We start from the raw sequence: 14,490 nt of genomic DNA, 5'->3' as shown, positions 1-14,490 counted from the left end.
GGATTATATAATCCGGAATGAAGCAGTGCACAGAACTGAAACAGATTTGCATGTCATTGTGGTTTTTATCATTTTTTTTTCTTCAATAAATCATTATATATGTTTGTATAAAAGACAATTAACTTAAATATTATATCAAAAAATGATTATATATATATCATTATACCAAAAAAAGTTGAATTTATATCATTACACATTTCACCTAATGATATACATTTCAACTAAACTAATGATATATATCTAATCTATGGCGCCGAAAGATCAATGGGACTATCATCCACTCCAACCTTCACACCAGGAGCAGGACCAGCACCAACCCTCTCATCGGGATCAAGATTTTCAACAACGTACAACTCTTCATCATCTTCTATGACCTCAACACCCGCCGCCCGACTTAGCTCATTATAATCTGCCATCCGACAGACATATCTATCAGGCCATGTGTCTGCATCCTCTCGATGGTATTGTCTCTATAGAGCGGAAGTGGGAGGAATCAGACAACCATCCTTCAATTTCAATGCCATAAAATGGTTGTCATTCACATATGCCAGACAGATCAATGGATCGATACTTGGAGGCGGCGATGGACCACATAGAGGGAAAAAGGTTTCTGATTTCCCAATGGACAACACAACAACAGTTTGGTTGAATTTCTGTGCGATGAGGAACCCCATATCCGGCATTGTCATCCATTTATCCGGTGGTGCAATGCGCCAATACCGGAGTAGGATAGAGCGTCCAAGACCTCGTTATACCGCCTATTATCATTAATCATCCTCCGATAGCGGTCATTTTCTACACTGATAAGCTCTTTGTAAAGGTTGTACCGGACTAATACGTGATCATCAACAGTCAAGTTCAGTAGGACCGCAACTGCTCGGAACCCACAATGGCCATCACCGGGTACATCCGTAACCTTTTCAATAAAGCCATGAATCCAAATTGGGATTTGGTCTTTGTGTGGTATGCGGACTTCAACAGGTGATGTCTTCTTTGGATTTTTTGGGATTGGCTTAGGAGGAGTAGGAGACATGTTGCTTTTCCGTGCACTCTTTCTACTCGTCCCTGTTGACCGTGTCTGTGAACCCTGTGTTTCTTGCTCTTGGGAGTCAACAATCTCCCATTGGGAAGGGGACCGCCTTGTCGATCGAATGCTTTGCTTCTCTTTCTTTGGAGCTCCTTTGGTGGTGACCTTATTTGGCGGTGGACGCATACAGGTGGTTTTCGGTAAAACAAATTGCCGGAATTGTTCTTTCAAATGCACCTTCATGTTGTAATCGGCGTCCTTGAACCGGGCCTACAATGTGTAAAAAACTGTCATTATTGTTGTTGATGGAAAACAGTCAGAAACATGTATCCTGTGACTATTACTGATGACTTCCGGATTATACAATCCGAAATACACTTGGTTATCCGAAATGTATAATCCGGAACTTCGCGATACACCCTTTGCATGAGCCTTAAATGCACTTGCATGGGGCGTAAATGCTACATTTCCGGATTACATAATCTGGAATCCGTCGATTGTATCTGGATTATATAATCCGGATTTCACCAGAACAGAATACAGAAACAGAAATCCTGGGCAGAACATAAACAGAGACAGTTTTGAAAAAAAATACCTGGAGAATATCCCATTCTGGCAATAAAGAGATGTCTTCTTTTTTAAGCTTCGGGTCAACCTCGTACTCGAACCCCAACCTCTTCCAGTGGGTGTGAATTTCTTCCAAACGAATGGCGGTGCCGTTCTTGATCTTCAAAGCTAGCATACATGCACACGGTAACCCGTATGTGATCAAACTCAAACAACCACATCTTGATTTATCCGTACCAATTTCAAGTGCTTTATTGTACTCCACTACGAGATGATGCAAAGCTTCCCTTGAAATGTTCCGGATCAACCTAGACCACAACACCTTGTCTTTGAACCGATGTTCAAGCATGATAATGCTCGTCTGAAACGAAGCATGTATTGCGGTATGTTGCAACTCTAGCATGGCATGAACGGATTTCCAGTTTGTGCTCAAATCACCCATACTACTACTCAGATACTTTTTCAACCGAGCGTGTGCAGATTCAGCTCTGTTTGTTGTAGTATTTCCCATATGAAGGTTTTTGTCAACCCAAAACCTCACAAACTTCTCCTTAACCGGATCCAAAATTGTCTTTTCAACATAATCCAAAAACTTGGGAAATTTTGCGCATACAGCTTTGAACCGGGTCCAATTATCAATATATGCTTCCTCCGTGTCGGAGTCCACATATCCATCCATGCAGCCATCACAGTCTTCACTACCGAACCAGGCTTAATCGCTTGCCCATTCTTGCCTTTGAGATCCGTCACTTTGCAATCCACTTTACACTTTGCTCTCACATTTTGTCCAATGTGATATGAGCACAACAAAGTAGTAGCTTTAGGGAAAACCTTTTCCACAGCATTGATCAAAGCATTGTCCCTATCAGTGACAACTACTTTGGGATAGAGATCTTTGGAGTACAACATCTCACGACACCTCTCAAGAGCCTAATAAACATTGTCTTGCCTCTCAGACATCATATAGGCAAAAGCAATAGAGTATGTTTTCATGGTAGAGGTGTTACCGACAAATTCAAGCAATGGAAGACGATACTTGTTTGTCTTGTATGTGGAATCCAACACAAGCACCGTGGAGAACGTGTTAAACAACTTGATAGACTCTGGATGTGCCCAAAAACATCACTGATTTCATCAAAATCATGATACTTCCTACAATGATAAACGTAACCATTATCAACCAAAGACTTCAAGAGATGTTGCATGTCATTCCTCGTACCCCTAATGGACCGCCTATACCTGTAAGTAGCATTATAAACGTGTTTGATGGTAGTTGAAGTGGTACGGTTCCTCTTCTTTAAGTTGGTAAGCATTTGCCTCGGAGGAACATTTGATTCCACCATCTCTTCAAGGTGAACACGTTCATTTGGGTTTAGACGACCGACGGTTTTATGACCTTTCAACACATCTGTCATGCCATGGTTGTGTTTACCATCACCAACTTTGAGGCTCCACTCACCACCAGTCAACAAGTAACCTCTCAGCCTAAACGGACACTCGCATTTAACCGAACCAGCTATCTCACGCCTACTTTTTCTCTTGTACTCGGTGTATGAACCTCCCCTTTCACATATCAAAGTAACAAATGCGTTTCTTCCGTTGCCACCGTTATCAGATTTACCAATAACAGTGGAAAAACCAAGCTTCCTAGCTTTCTCCCGAACCCACTCCAACAAATCATTGCGTGTTGCAAACCTGTGTTTGGTGGTAAAATGTTCTCGCTGGTCAATACAAACAACAACAACTGGAGGAATAGGAGGATGAACATCCTCTACTTTAGGGGGTGGTGGTGGGGGATTCTCGGATTTGGCATTTTCGAAATCATGCGCATCTTGAAGTAAAAGAAGCGGCAACACAACATGAGGTTCATTCTGAGGTAGATCATCATTTGGGGGATCAACAGGAACAACCATGACTGAAAACAGTGTGAAACAGAGTCAGAAAATGAAAACAGTTTCTGCACTGGTACAGTCCGGAACACAAAATTCGGAGCACATGAATGCAGTCCGGATTACATATTCCGAAAAAGTACTGCATAGATCATACAACGTGATCAAAGCTTAATCGCCTAAAAATCGACTAGGGAAAGGTTTATATACACATTACCTTTGCATTCAGTCGAAAATGATGATGTTAACCCCCCTTGATGGCCAGATTGCTGCTCCAAAACTTGATTTCGCCCAAATGGAGGGTTTTTTAGAGGTGTAGGGAGTGTTTTTGATAAAGGTGGTCTGCTTCAGCTAGGTTCTGGCGAACTATATATACCCTAACTGTCCGGATTACATTTTCCGGAATTAAACGTCTACTTTTCCCGCCTGGTTTGAACATAGGGCGTTTGAACACAGGGCGTTTGAACACAGGGCGTGCGGATTTCCTCCTCCGGAGTGCAACCATTATATCCGGATTATGTTTTCCGGATTGTATTTCACCTGACCAAACCAGACTTTCGCAACTCCCAATAGGCAGTGATTTTCAAACATTTCGGATTATATGATCCGGATTTTGTCCGGATAACATAGTCCAGATAAAGGGTATTTTGGTCAAAAAAATAGGGCGCGCGAGAAGGCCATAGGGTGGGAAAAGTAATACTCTTATTTGAATTGCGTAAATGGTGGTCCAGATTTTAGGAAGAGAAAATGACCCACATTTACCGTACGAGGTTGGAACAAGATTATAAAACGCATTGTCCAGGTGATCATAAAACACAAAATTAATTCACCTTCTTTGTTCTCTTCTCATTCTCATCATCGCAAATGGCTCTTGAGGTTGCTGTCAAGGCTGCTGTTGGTGCTCCAACTGTTCTCGGAGACTGTACGTCTCTGTCTCTCTCTCTCTCTCTCTCTCTCTGAGATTTATTTCTGTTACCGGTTCTACATTTTTCACGATTTTGATTTGTTTTCATTTTCAGGTCCATTTTCCCAAAGGGTTCTCTTAACTTTGGAAGAGAAGAAGATTCCATACAACATCCATTTGATTAATATCTCCGACAAACCCCAATGGTACTCTAAATTCAACTCTATTTATTTATACTTTCTTTTTTTTATTTCTTTGAATTTTGTGGCTTATTTATTTATTTATTTATTTATTTATTTGTAGGTTTTTGGAAGTGAATCCTGGAGGGAAGGTTCCAGTGGTCAAGTTTGATGGTAAATGGGTTCCTGATTCTGATGTTATTGTTGGAATTCTTGAAGAGAAATACCCTGAACCATCTCTTGTTTCTCCTGCTCAATTTTCCTCAGTGTATGACATCACATCACCCTCTATTTTTATACTTTCAAACTTATGACTATTCCCCATTTGCAAGATGGTATTCAAGATTAACAAAATGTTACTATCTATATTTTGTGTTTTTTTCTTTTGTGGGATCAGGAATCTGAGGGAGACTGTGGTTATGTCAACTATTAAATTAGTATACATGCTTGTTTGGATTGGCTTATTTCAATTCAACATATCTACTTGCTTAAACACTGTTGAAACTGTTTGAGAGAGCTTATATAAATATCTTATGACAAGTCCACGAGCCGTTTTCAGCTTATTTTCGTAAGCTCTCCATGATAGCTTATGAAAAGTGAAACACAACTTAGTGTATATGAAAATAATTATATTTTTATAGAAAAAACTTATACATCACTTATATGATAAACACATGTGCTTTAAGTTTTTAAATAAGTTGTTTATCCAAACAAAGCTATATTATTGTGGAAAAAGAGTACTCTACTTAAGCCGTGTTTGATTATTAATATAATATTTGAATTGCTATAAGTTGTTTTTCTTCATTGCTTCTGAATTTTGTTATTCACGATGTTCACAATTTCAGGGGATCAAATATATGGGATACTTTCGTGACCTTTCTGAAGAGCAAGGATTCAAATGATGGAACAGAACAAGCTTTGTTAGCAGAACTCAATGCTTTTGATGAACATCTTAAGGCCAATGTATATATGTGAATTTATTGTCGACAACCTTATTTTTGTTAAATTTTTAACCTGTAATTGATAGCTAATTAACCACACTAACATGCTGGAGGTATTAACAGGGTCCATTTGTTGCTGGGGAGAAGGTCACAGCTGTTGATTTGAGTTTGGCACCAAAACTGTACCATCTAGTGGTAGCACTTGGTCACTTCAAGAGTTGGACTATTCCTGAGAATTTGGCAAAGGTCCACAACTACATCAAGGTACAAAGTTGTTTTCTGTAATGGATGTAATCTTATCTTATGGTTCCCTTTTAGTCATGTCTTTTGCGTTGCCATTGAATTGAACAGCTGTGAAAACTGCATGATGGCATTGATTGGTGCTTGGCAATGAGAACTTTTGGTTGTCTAATTTGTCATGCCAACTGTTTTTTTGTTGTACTTTCTATACCACGCTTGAAATTTCTTCGTAATAGCACACAAATTGTTTATTTATCTGCTACTTATAAAAATTTGTAGTCAACATAAAGTGTGTGGAAGGAAAAACACTACAACTCAAGAAGCAAACATAATTGAAAAGACTTTTCTTTGTTTTAAAGCAAAGCTGGACTTATTTATGTCACCAATCTTTCCAGAACCAAATTGATGTTCACAAAAACATTTCCAATATCAAATTATGGGTTTTCTATGCTTGCTGGCGTCATGAAAAAATTGGTGGTTAAATATTAATTCCTTCCCATACATCTTTCATCCATATCAAAACGATTGAAGTACATGCTTTAAAGATAAAATAAATCTTTTTAGCTTGAATTTTTAAAGTCTGAACTTAAAGTTGGGTTTTAAATCTTACATATTGGATAGAGATTTCTTTTAGGTCTCAATCGCTGGGTTTTAAATCTTACATATTGGATAGAGATTTCTTTTAGGTCTCAATCGCGCATGGCTATTTTAGGGAAGTTTCTCTTTCAAACATTCTGTAATCTGTATTAGACTTAGACTGCCATGTAACATTTTTTTTAGCATATTCAAGTGATTAAATTTATCTCTGGATGTCAATATGTTTTATGATTTTGATAGCTTTCCTTCTCTATTTATTAACTCACCCTCCCCTTTTCTCTAAAAAAAAACATCCACTTTATCCAAAAAAATGAAAAGCATGCTTTTCTTATTTGCCAGGTTTCACTCTTAATTATCCTGCTTGCCATGTAAATGGAAGTGTTGATACTTCAACCCTTACTGATGCTTCATTGAACTTTTTCTTTCTTGTCTTAACAACAAATATTGTTGCCAGATTGTAAGAAGTTGACAATTAGGGTAGTATGTCACGTTCATTCTTTTTAGTTCACATTAACTAGTCATGGACAAATTTTTATGCATGTTCTTCCTGTTGTTTCTTTGATATATATATATATATATATATATATATATATATATATATATATATATATATATATATATATATATATATGATTACTGTCTTCTGCTGCTCTGAGCTGTGATTATTGTGTACACCTGCACGCACAAGGCCATCAACTTTAAGTCTTAAGATGTTTTCATACTATTTCCACTGCAGTGTCTTCTTCCCCTCCTTTAAATTTCAAAGTTCGATTGAGCTATGATTTTCTATGCAACAAATTGTTTGCTTGATCATCACATTATTAGTTAATAGGTTATATAACTTTTGGTGTGATAGTTCATGAAGCTATTTACCACATTGAATCCGTGTAATATATTATTTATCAAATGTGTTGATGCGTTATATATCGAGTTAGACCTTTAGGAGTATTGATGTATTTAAAGTCCATACAATGAATCTCTTAGGTAATTTAGTGCCTTAATTTACAATACCTACAACTAAAGCCTTTTGCATTTGCTGAAAAAAAAGATGTAATTGCTTGTTTGAATAGTATTTAATTGTATATGAATTGATTGATTGATGGATAATTATATTATACTGCAGTTGCTCTTCTCTCGTGAATCATTCGAGAAAACCAAGGCTGCAGAGGAGTATGTCATTGCTGGATGGGCACCAAAGGTCAATGCATGAAGTAGCTCGAAGTTATGAGTTTAGTGAAACCCCACACATGCACTGTGATCGAGCATTATTATTAAGAAATAAGAATAGGATGGTGTAACTTATCATTTTGAAGGATTGAAATTTGCAGTGTGTTGATCTTCTCTATAATAAATAAGTAGGTTGTTCATGTGTGTTTTATTGATGGGAAGTGTGTTTTATTAATCCATTGGCTGGCTGAAATGTCCATATAAGCTTTAAAATGTGAAACTTTGAGCGTTAAATTCGTCCTAAAACACAAGGGTGTCATGGCAGGTATTCTTTGCTAGTTAGAAATAACGTGTATTAATTGTGATGTTTCTGAATGACTTCCTAATCGCGACAAACTTTAGACTACTGAGTTGTTTCGGCTCCTTCGATGCTATTCAATGGTAACGTAGAGAAATAAGAGAACTGATTGTACAAGATAATATAAGATTTTAAGTTCTTATGTTTGGGACAACAATAGGGTTGTAGTTAAATTCATGTGGGAGTCCGTAAGCTTTAGCTCAACTGACAATGCCGATGTTGTTAGATTGCACCATTCACCCATGTTCGAATCTGGAATCGTACATTTGCGTGAGTTTCAACTTTCAAGTAGTGCTTGCCACTTGTTTATAAAAAATATTAAAAAATCATGTGGGAACTAGGCAAAGGTTGGAGTCATGATGAATCATAATGCCCTTCTTTTTCAAGAAACTTTCCTCAGAAGTTAGAACCATGTCAATTATGCTATTAAAGTATGTAGAACTGGAAGACAACAGAACGTTTGAACTATTCAATAGGTTAAATAATAACCCTATGCATCATCTTCATTTGTTCCCAGTTGAGCCAGCCACTTCTTGATCTGCTTTTTCCCATGTGGTCATGTGCTAACAGCTGCTATTTTGCATGAACTTGCAGCTGAGTTTGGATTTTGGAAACAAACTCCACCTTAGGAGGTTGGCTGGTTAACTGTCCAATCTAGCTTTCATTTGTTTTTACCATGTGATTGCTATTTGCACTCTAATTTTATATGCACTCCCCTGACCTCTTTTTTTTATAGAAAAAAAACCCAAAAATCATCCTTTTTGAAAATTAATTTCTAGAATGTTGTTTCTGTGACTTAAAAAGTTCCCTAATTACTTGTAGGTTTGTTCTTTAGTGTTTTGATTGTTTTGTGTTTCATTGTGGTGACATAAATGTGTGATTAAAGTTGATAAGGAATGACATCCGCAACCTTTTTTTAGGAATGACACTCTCAACTTATAAGCCGGTTTTATAAAAATGATTCAGACCTAGTATAAAATTCTAACCGATTCGGACTACCCACCACAATATAATAAAAACCTAATAAATGCACCCTAAAAATCAATATCCTAAATAGGTGGTTATTTAGTCCGGTGTTAAATAGGTGAAACAACGACCATTGTGGATGATTTAAGTTTCTTATATGTCAAATACATCTCCCATATAAAACGTCGAAAAAAAAAACTCCCGTATTGCAACAATCGACTTTCAAGAGTTAATTTCTTTTTTCATGAAACGTTCAAGACTTAAGTTACCCGATTGTTTACATTTATTCAAGATTATATACATGAAAAAGTAAATGATACCATATTAGTTTAGAATAAAATAATAAAAATATACACTTACTTATAATAAATTTAAATTTCTAAAAACATATACATTTACCGATCTACTTATAATAAATTCAAGACACTCATTGTCTTTAAATCTGGTAAAATAAAAACCATTCTATAACTTGAATGCTTTTATTCATTTTATTATTTTATTTTTTTTAAACATTCACTAATTGATTAACTAACACAAATATTGACAAAACTAAATAAAAATTATATGTGAGTGAAATTGCTATTAGTGAGTACATATCACATAACTTATCAATCGTACCCTAGACTGGTCTGCTTCGGACGAGAAAAAAGTAGTTTTTTTTTTACAATAGGAAAAAGTTGCTATTAGTATTAGTGAGTGAAATTGAATTTATGACATTATTATTCTATCACTCATGGATTAGACTAAACAATGTTTAATTACACTTAATATTTTCTTCTTTGACGAAAAACATGTTAAAAATCTCACTTGAGAATTTGGATTAAAGATGAATCTAAGTCACACACTAAAGATAGAAGGAGCATAACATGATTTGATTTGTTCCGAAAAATCACATAGACATAGACATGACATGAATATTATATACAGTAGAAACTCTTTAATTTAATACTCGGTAAATTAATAAACTCTCTAAAATAATAAATTTGTCCGGTCCCGACTTGGGCCAATGTAAAAAATTGAAAAACTCGATAAAATAATAAGATAATAATTTTTCAGGAGATCCCTTTATAATTTTCGGTCCCAAGAAAATCATAAATTAATAATTCATAGAAACTGAAAAAAATATATATTAAGAATGCATTGATTCCTCTTGTTTACATTTACTATACTTCAAAAGTCATTATTGATTTCCAATGCATATGAACACAGTAGTTACTAATTTACGTTGAGTTCCAAGGTTCGCTGCAACGTAATTCTAAGAGGCATAAACTAATTTGCCTTTTTGTTTGGTATGTACAATATAATTACTTAAAAACTCTTTAAATGAATAATTATTAATTTATCGATAAATTAATAACTCTCTAAATTAATAAATTTCTCCGGTCCTGACATTATTAATTTATAGAGTTTTAACTGTATACTACAAAGGTTGACAAGGCATTCTGTTATATTCTTGATAATTACAATACCATAATAATGTAGAGGAGCAACATGACAACACATAAGATAATTGCTCATAGACTACTAGCACTAGGTTTTGATAATAATATAGTAGGGACGATCCTTCATCTGAATTTTTTGGCTGGTTGCATGGTAAGTACCTAAATTGGTCATATATATAATTTTCAAGAGTTGATTGATTATGGTATTAGTCGTCGTGTTGTGCACCTTTAGAGGAATCCGAAGCTGAGATCATCTTCTTTAACATCTGAGTTGTCTCTTCATGGGACATCATTTTCTCTTCACTACTCTTTGGCTTCATGTTATATGGCTCAAAAAATTCCTTGTTCACCTTCTCTAGCTCATTCCACACTACATTCATTATTTCATTGATCGTCACGTTTCATAGATATATATATCCCAATGTAATTTCAGTTCATGAGTTCAACGCGCACACACACGCATGCTAGTGTTTGGTTGTTTGTCCGTTCAAACAAACAGTCTACATTAGACCTATGAGAATAGTTAGACCGACCGACAGAGATCTATGACCTAATTTACATTAGATGCAAATCATACCCTTATTTAAATAGAAATGTTTTAACTAATGATTTTTAAAAACCAATCCCGTCTAGATCTACTCATCTAGACAAGGAAAAACACAATTTTTTTTCCGGATTTGTCCATCCGAAAAATGTGTGGTTTTTGAGAAAACAATGAAGGGTAAAAATAGTTATTTTTAGAAGTCTATTTAGCTAAAAAAGAATACAAATCATAAAAAAAAAAAAAATTAGACCTAGCAGACAAACATATTTTTTTTTTTTGGTACAAAAGAGGGCCAAAGGCCCAACAGACAAACATATTTAATTAAGTAAAATACAAATAATTTTTTATTACTATTATTATTATATTAAATTTCACACTTTGCATTAAATTATAAAGTTGCTAATTTTTTTTTAATACAAGCATATTAGCTTACATTTTTTTTCCCCATATGTAAACATATTATTATAAACTAAAATTCAAAATATGATATCAAATAAACTCAAATTCTCTAAAAACATCATGTTATAGATCATGGTAAAAACATATGAGGTTAAATATCAAAATGAAGCTATTAACTCATTAGTCTATTTAATGATATGTTTAACTATTTATTTAAAGACATTACTATGAAGACATTTTAGTAACCTAACATATCATACCAGACTATAAAAAATGTTAGACTCAAACCTAAAAATAAATCTATTATAGATAACAAGTACTAAGACCTAAGATTTGATTTTTTTTTTACTAGACCTGATTTGAACCTTATAAAACCTAGATCGCGCAGCCTATTCCTACCCGTAGTTGAAATGTATATATTGGTTGGATATGAAAACTACACATCCATATGCATGTTTTGTGCCGGCGATGTTGAAATTTGTAGAAATTGAAAATTGTTATTGAATCCTCTAATTAAGTTAGCTCTAGACATGAATGAACTATATATCATTGGCTCTGGAACACTAAATGAGTTATATGTAAGAAGTGTATAGTTGGATATCTGTTACTAATCTTAATTTCTCTCTTCCCCCTAACAAACTATAAGTAATCACGAACACTTGTCTAAAAAAGAAAATCATTGGCTCTCCTATCTTCTTAAGCATATATGCACGCATCTCCCATGACACCAATTGGTAATAGTTAACAATCAAGTGGCATTCTAAGACGTACGCACCTTCAGAAAAAGTCTAAAGATTGATTCTTACCATTTTCAGTAAAATAGTAGATATTAGAGCTGTGTAATTTTGCACATTAATCAAAAGCTAGATATATATGCATGTGTATAATTTGCGATATAGATTTCTCTATGATTTTTCAAGAACACAAGAAGTGCTGTATATGTGATATTGCATGTGTGCATGTTTTCAAGAAGCTTCCATATTTACGTATTTGTTGTTAATAATAATATCATAGAAAGAGTAATTAAAAATCATACATACCAGTGGATGTTATAATTGGATTTATATTTGCATGTTTGGAGAGCGCTTCCATGCATTCTTCCTTGGTCATGTGAAAGATCAAACACTTTTCGATCAGGTGCTGCACCTAATTATATTTACAATTGTAGAAATTAATAATTTTTGTCAACATGCATGGAAGACAATATGATGTATTTAACTAGTCACAACAAAAATGAAAAGAAATCAACAGTAGATATGTAGTTTGAAACTATACCAAGTGAATGTATGAAGCCGAAGAAGACGAGTCCCCCATGACCTAAGCTAGCTAGCTCTTGGTATTGCACGTAGTCTGCAACTAAATGTAACAATATTCCCAGTTCTTGATAAATATGTTTGATGACCCTTGTATATATTTGATAGAACTAACTAACTTGCGCAAATGCTTTATGTAGAAAGAAAACTAAGAAGAATGTTATAAAGTGTGACGGGGTGGTTGGGTGGGCCCAGTGTTCCACGTGGCTGATAAATGCTATTTGATTGGCCAGAAAAGGATTAGATTTAGAGAAGATTGTAAATGACCGTTCATTTGTTTGTCTTGTACAATTCCCTCCATGTGATTTGTGGGACCATCATATTCGTATCGCCACAAACAAATTCTACTACTTTTCACACCTCCCTTCTTATTACAACTTTACAAGGGTACTCCAATCCGTACAACTTATAAAAGTGGTCCAAACATAATATTATAGCGGGAAAATTTTATGTGCCTTCCATTAAGGGTTGTAGAATTGCCACCAAATCATGTGTTTGAAATTAGGACACAAAATTCTTTATTTGTATTAATTTTCTTTTCAATATAAATTTTCCTACAATCATCGAGTGATTTGACGTGATCAATAATATACTCATAATTAATACTTTATATGTATTAACTTTTCTTTCAAAAATTATCATGTTATCTGTCAACTCAACTTTCATCTTGTTTCTCAATCTAGTCTTGATAATTTCTATTGTTAGAAAAGATATCTCAAACTTCGTGGTGGTAAAAACTAAAAACTGCAAGAGTCATGATAAGGCAGCACGATCAGGGGCAAAGCTTTGTGAAGCTACCCCACAAATATTATTTGTATTTGAATATATTAGTATATTTAGTAATTAGTTACCTCAATAATATATATTTAACTACCAAATATGGGTTTATTTGTCAAAATTTAGTAGAAATAAAAATATTAATAGATATTCACTTGTTTTGAAGATGTATTTCCTCTCATTTTGACAATTTCGATCTCTTAAACGACTAAAAAAAACTTAACCAACACTAAAAATTATCAAGACAACACTATATTTTTTATCTTATTTTTTTAATTTATATTTGGCCCCCTCATACAAAGATGCTATCTTCGTAGCTCGACGCGATCTATTAATAAATAAGTAAGTTTCATTCTTGTTTGTTGCAACGTCGTGTAGATAACTTTTGAAGCCTAAGGAAAAAAAATAGAGACAAAGCAAGACCCAATCATGTAATCATATCATATCATCTATCATATTATATTAATTTTGATTATTTCATTGTCCCCTAAACTAAATTTTGACATCCCAAAAACTAAAATAAATATATTTAAAATTCAAATATAAGTTTTTTCATAATGTAAGCCGTAATTTGGTCAATATAATATCAACTAAACAAATATTACAGACTCCGTAACAAAATTAAATTCTATAGGCAAAGTAAAAATTATAATATTAGAAACAATAATTTTCAAAATATCAGAACAAAATAAGTAAAAAAGCTAACATAAAAGGAGTTTTTCTTCAATTTAAATGACCCATGTGTCACGCAATAGACACCAAAAGGATTTTCATGCGGGAAAAAAATTCTTGCCTACCAAATTAGTCAAACCCAATAATAAATATTAAATTTTATGCATAATTTAGAATTTAGAGAAAAGGAAGCTTGTAGATACTAACTAAACAAAATGAAAAAAATGGATATATGTGGTGGACATTAACCATACATAAATTAGTCACTGATTTGTGCTCTCCACGATCCTGAACCAAACATAAGCATAATTTTTGAATAGGTGATAAATTTTTTAAATTTGATGCTTGACATCAACAATGAGTGCAAAAATTATCTCTCAAAAGAAAAAAAAATGAGTGCAAAAATTATGGTTACAAACTTCTCTAACATTCAACAACAATATAACTTAAAATTCATCGTTCAACATTTCTAACATTCAACAACAACCACTATTTATGGTTACAACAC

The 14,490-nt window shown here is 34.1% G+C and overlaps 2 protein-coding genes and 1 pseudogene across 2 annotated transcripts; 1 reads left to right on the top strand and 2 right to left on the bottom strand.

Annotated features, from left to right (window-relative positions):
- Positions 1-245: 245 nt before the first annotated feature.
- Positions 246-3,988, bottom strand: LOC146959382 (uncharacterized; annotated as a pseudogene).
- A 312-nt stretch (positions 3,989-4,300) lies between these two features.
- LOC146959381 (glutathione S-transferase DHAR2-like) lies at positions 4,301-7,726 on the top strand. The gene is made up of 6 exons (XM_085740924.1): positions 4,301-4,405; positions 4,503-4,593; positions 4,691-4,834; positions 5,412-5,529; positions 5,631-5,771; positions 7,468-7,726. The coding sequence occupies exons 1-6, from the start codon at positions 4,348-4,350 to the stop codon at positions 7,552-7,554; spliced, it is 639 nt and encodes a 212-aa protein (XP_085597050.1). The 5' UTR covers positions 4,301-4,347; the 3' UTR covers positions 7,555-7,726.
- A 2,538-nt stretch (positions 7,727-10,264) lies between these two features.
- On the bottom strand, positions 10,265-12,634 carry LOC146959380 (uncharacterized). Its single transcript, XM_085736661.1, has 3 exons — positions 12,496-12,634; positions 12,261-12,366; positions 10,265-10,647 (listed from the first exon to the last, which is right to left on the bottom strand). The coding sequence occupies exons 1-3, from the start codon at positions 12,532-12,534 to the stop codon at positions 10,484-10,486; spliced, it is 309 nt and encodes a 102-aa protein (XP_085592787.1). The 5' UTR covers positions 12,535-12,634; the 3' UTR covers positions 10,265-10,483.
- Positions 12,635-14,490: the final 1,856 nt, after the last annotated feature.

Source organism: Medicago sativa, chromosome 1 (assembly GCF_051527215.1).
Source record: "Medicago sativa cultivar Bolivia chromosome 1, Bolivia_mono, whole genome shotgun sequence".
NCBI classification, from domain to species: Eukaryota; Viridiplantae; Streptophyta; class Magnoliopsida; order Fabales; family Fabaceae; genus Medicago; species Medicago sativa.
The sequence above is the reverse complement of the archived record's forward strand: the minus strand, read 5'-3'. Positions and strand labels throughout refer to the sequence as shown.

Bases quoted from the DNA above. Each gene is read 5' to 3' on its own strand.
- LOC146959381 (XM_085740924.1), top strand. From the start codon at position 4,348: ATGGCTCTTGAGGTTGCTGTCAAGGCTGCTGTTGGTGCTCCAACTGTT. The intron at 4,835-5,411 runs GTATGACATCAC...TCACAATTTCAG, and splicing joins CCTGCTCAATTTTCCTCAGT to GGGATCAAATATATGGGATA. The intron at 5,530-5,630 runs GTATATATGTGA...AGGTATTAACAG, and splicing joins ATGAACATCTTAAGGCCAAT to GGTCCATTTGTTGCTGGGGA.
- LOC146959380 (XM_085736661.1), bottom strand. From the start codon at position 12,534: ATGGGGGACTCGTCTTCTTCGGCTTCATACATTCACTTG. The intron at 12,367-12,495 runs GTATAGTTTCAA...AAATATAATTAG, and splicing joins CGGCTTCATACATTCACTTG to GTGCAGCACCTGATCGAAAA. The intron at 10,648-12,260 runs GTATGTATGATT...TAATGAATGTAG, and splicing joins TCCAATTATAACATCCACTG to TGTGGAATGAGCTAGAGAAG.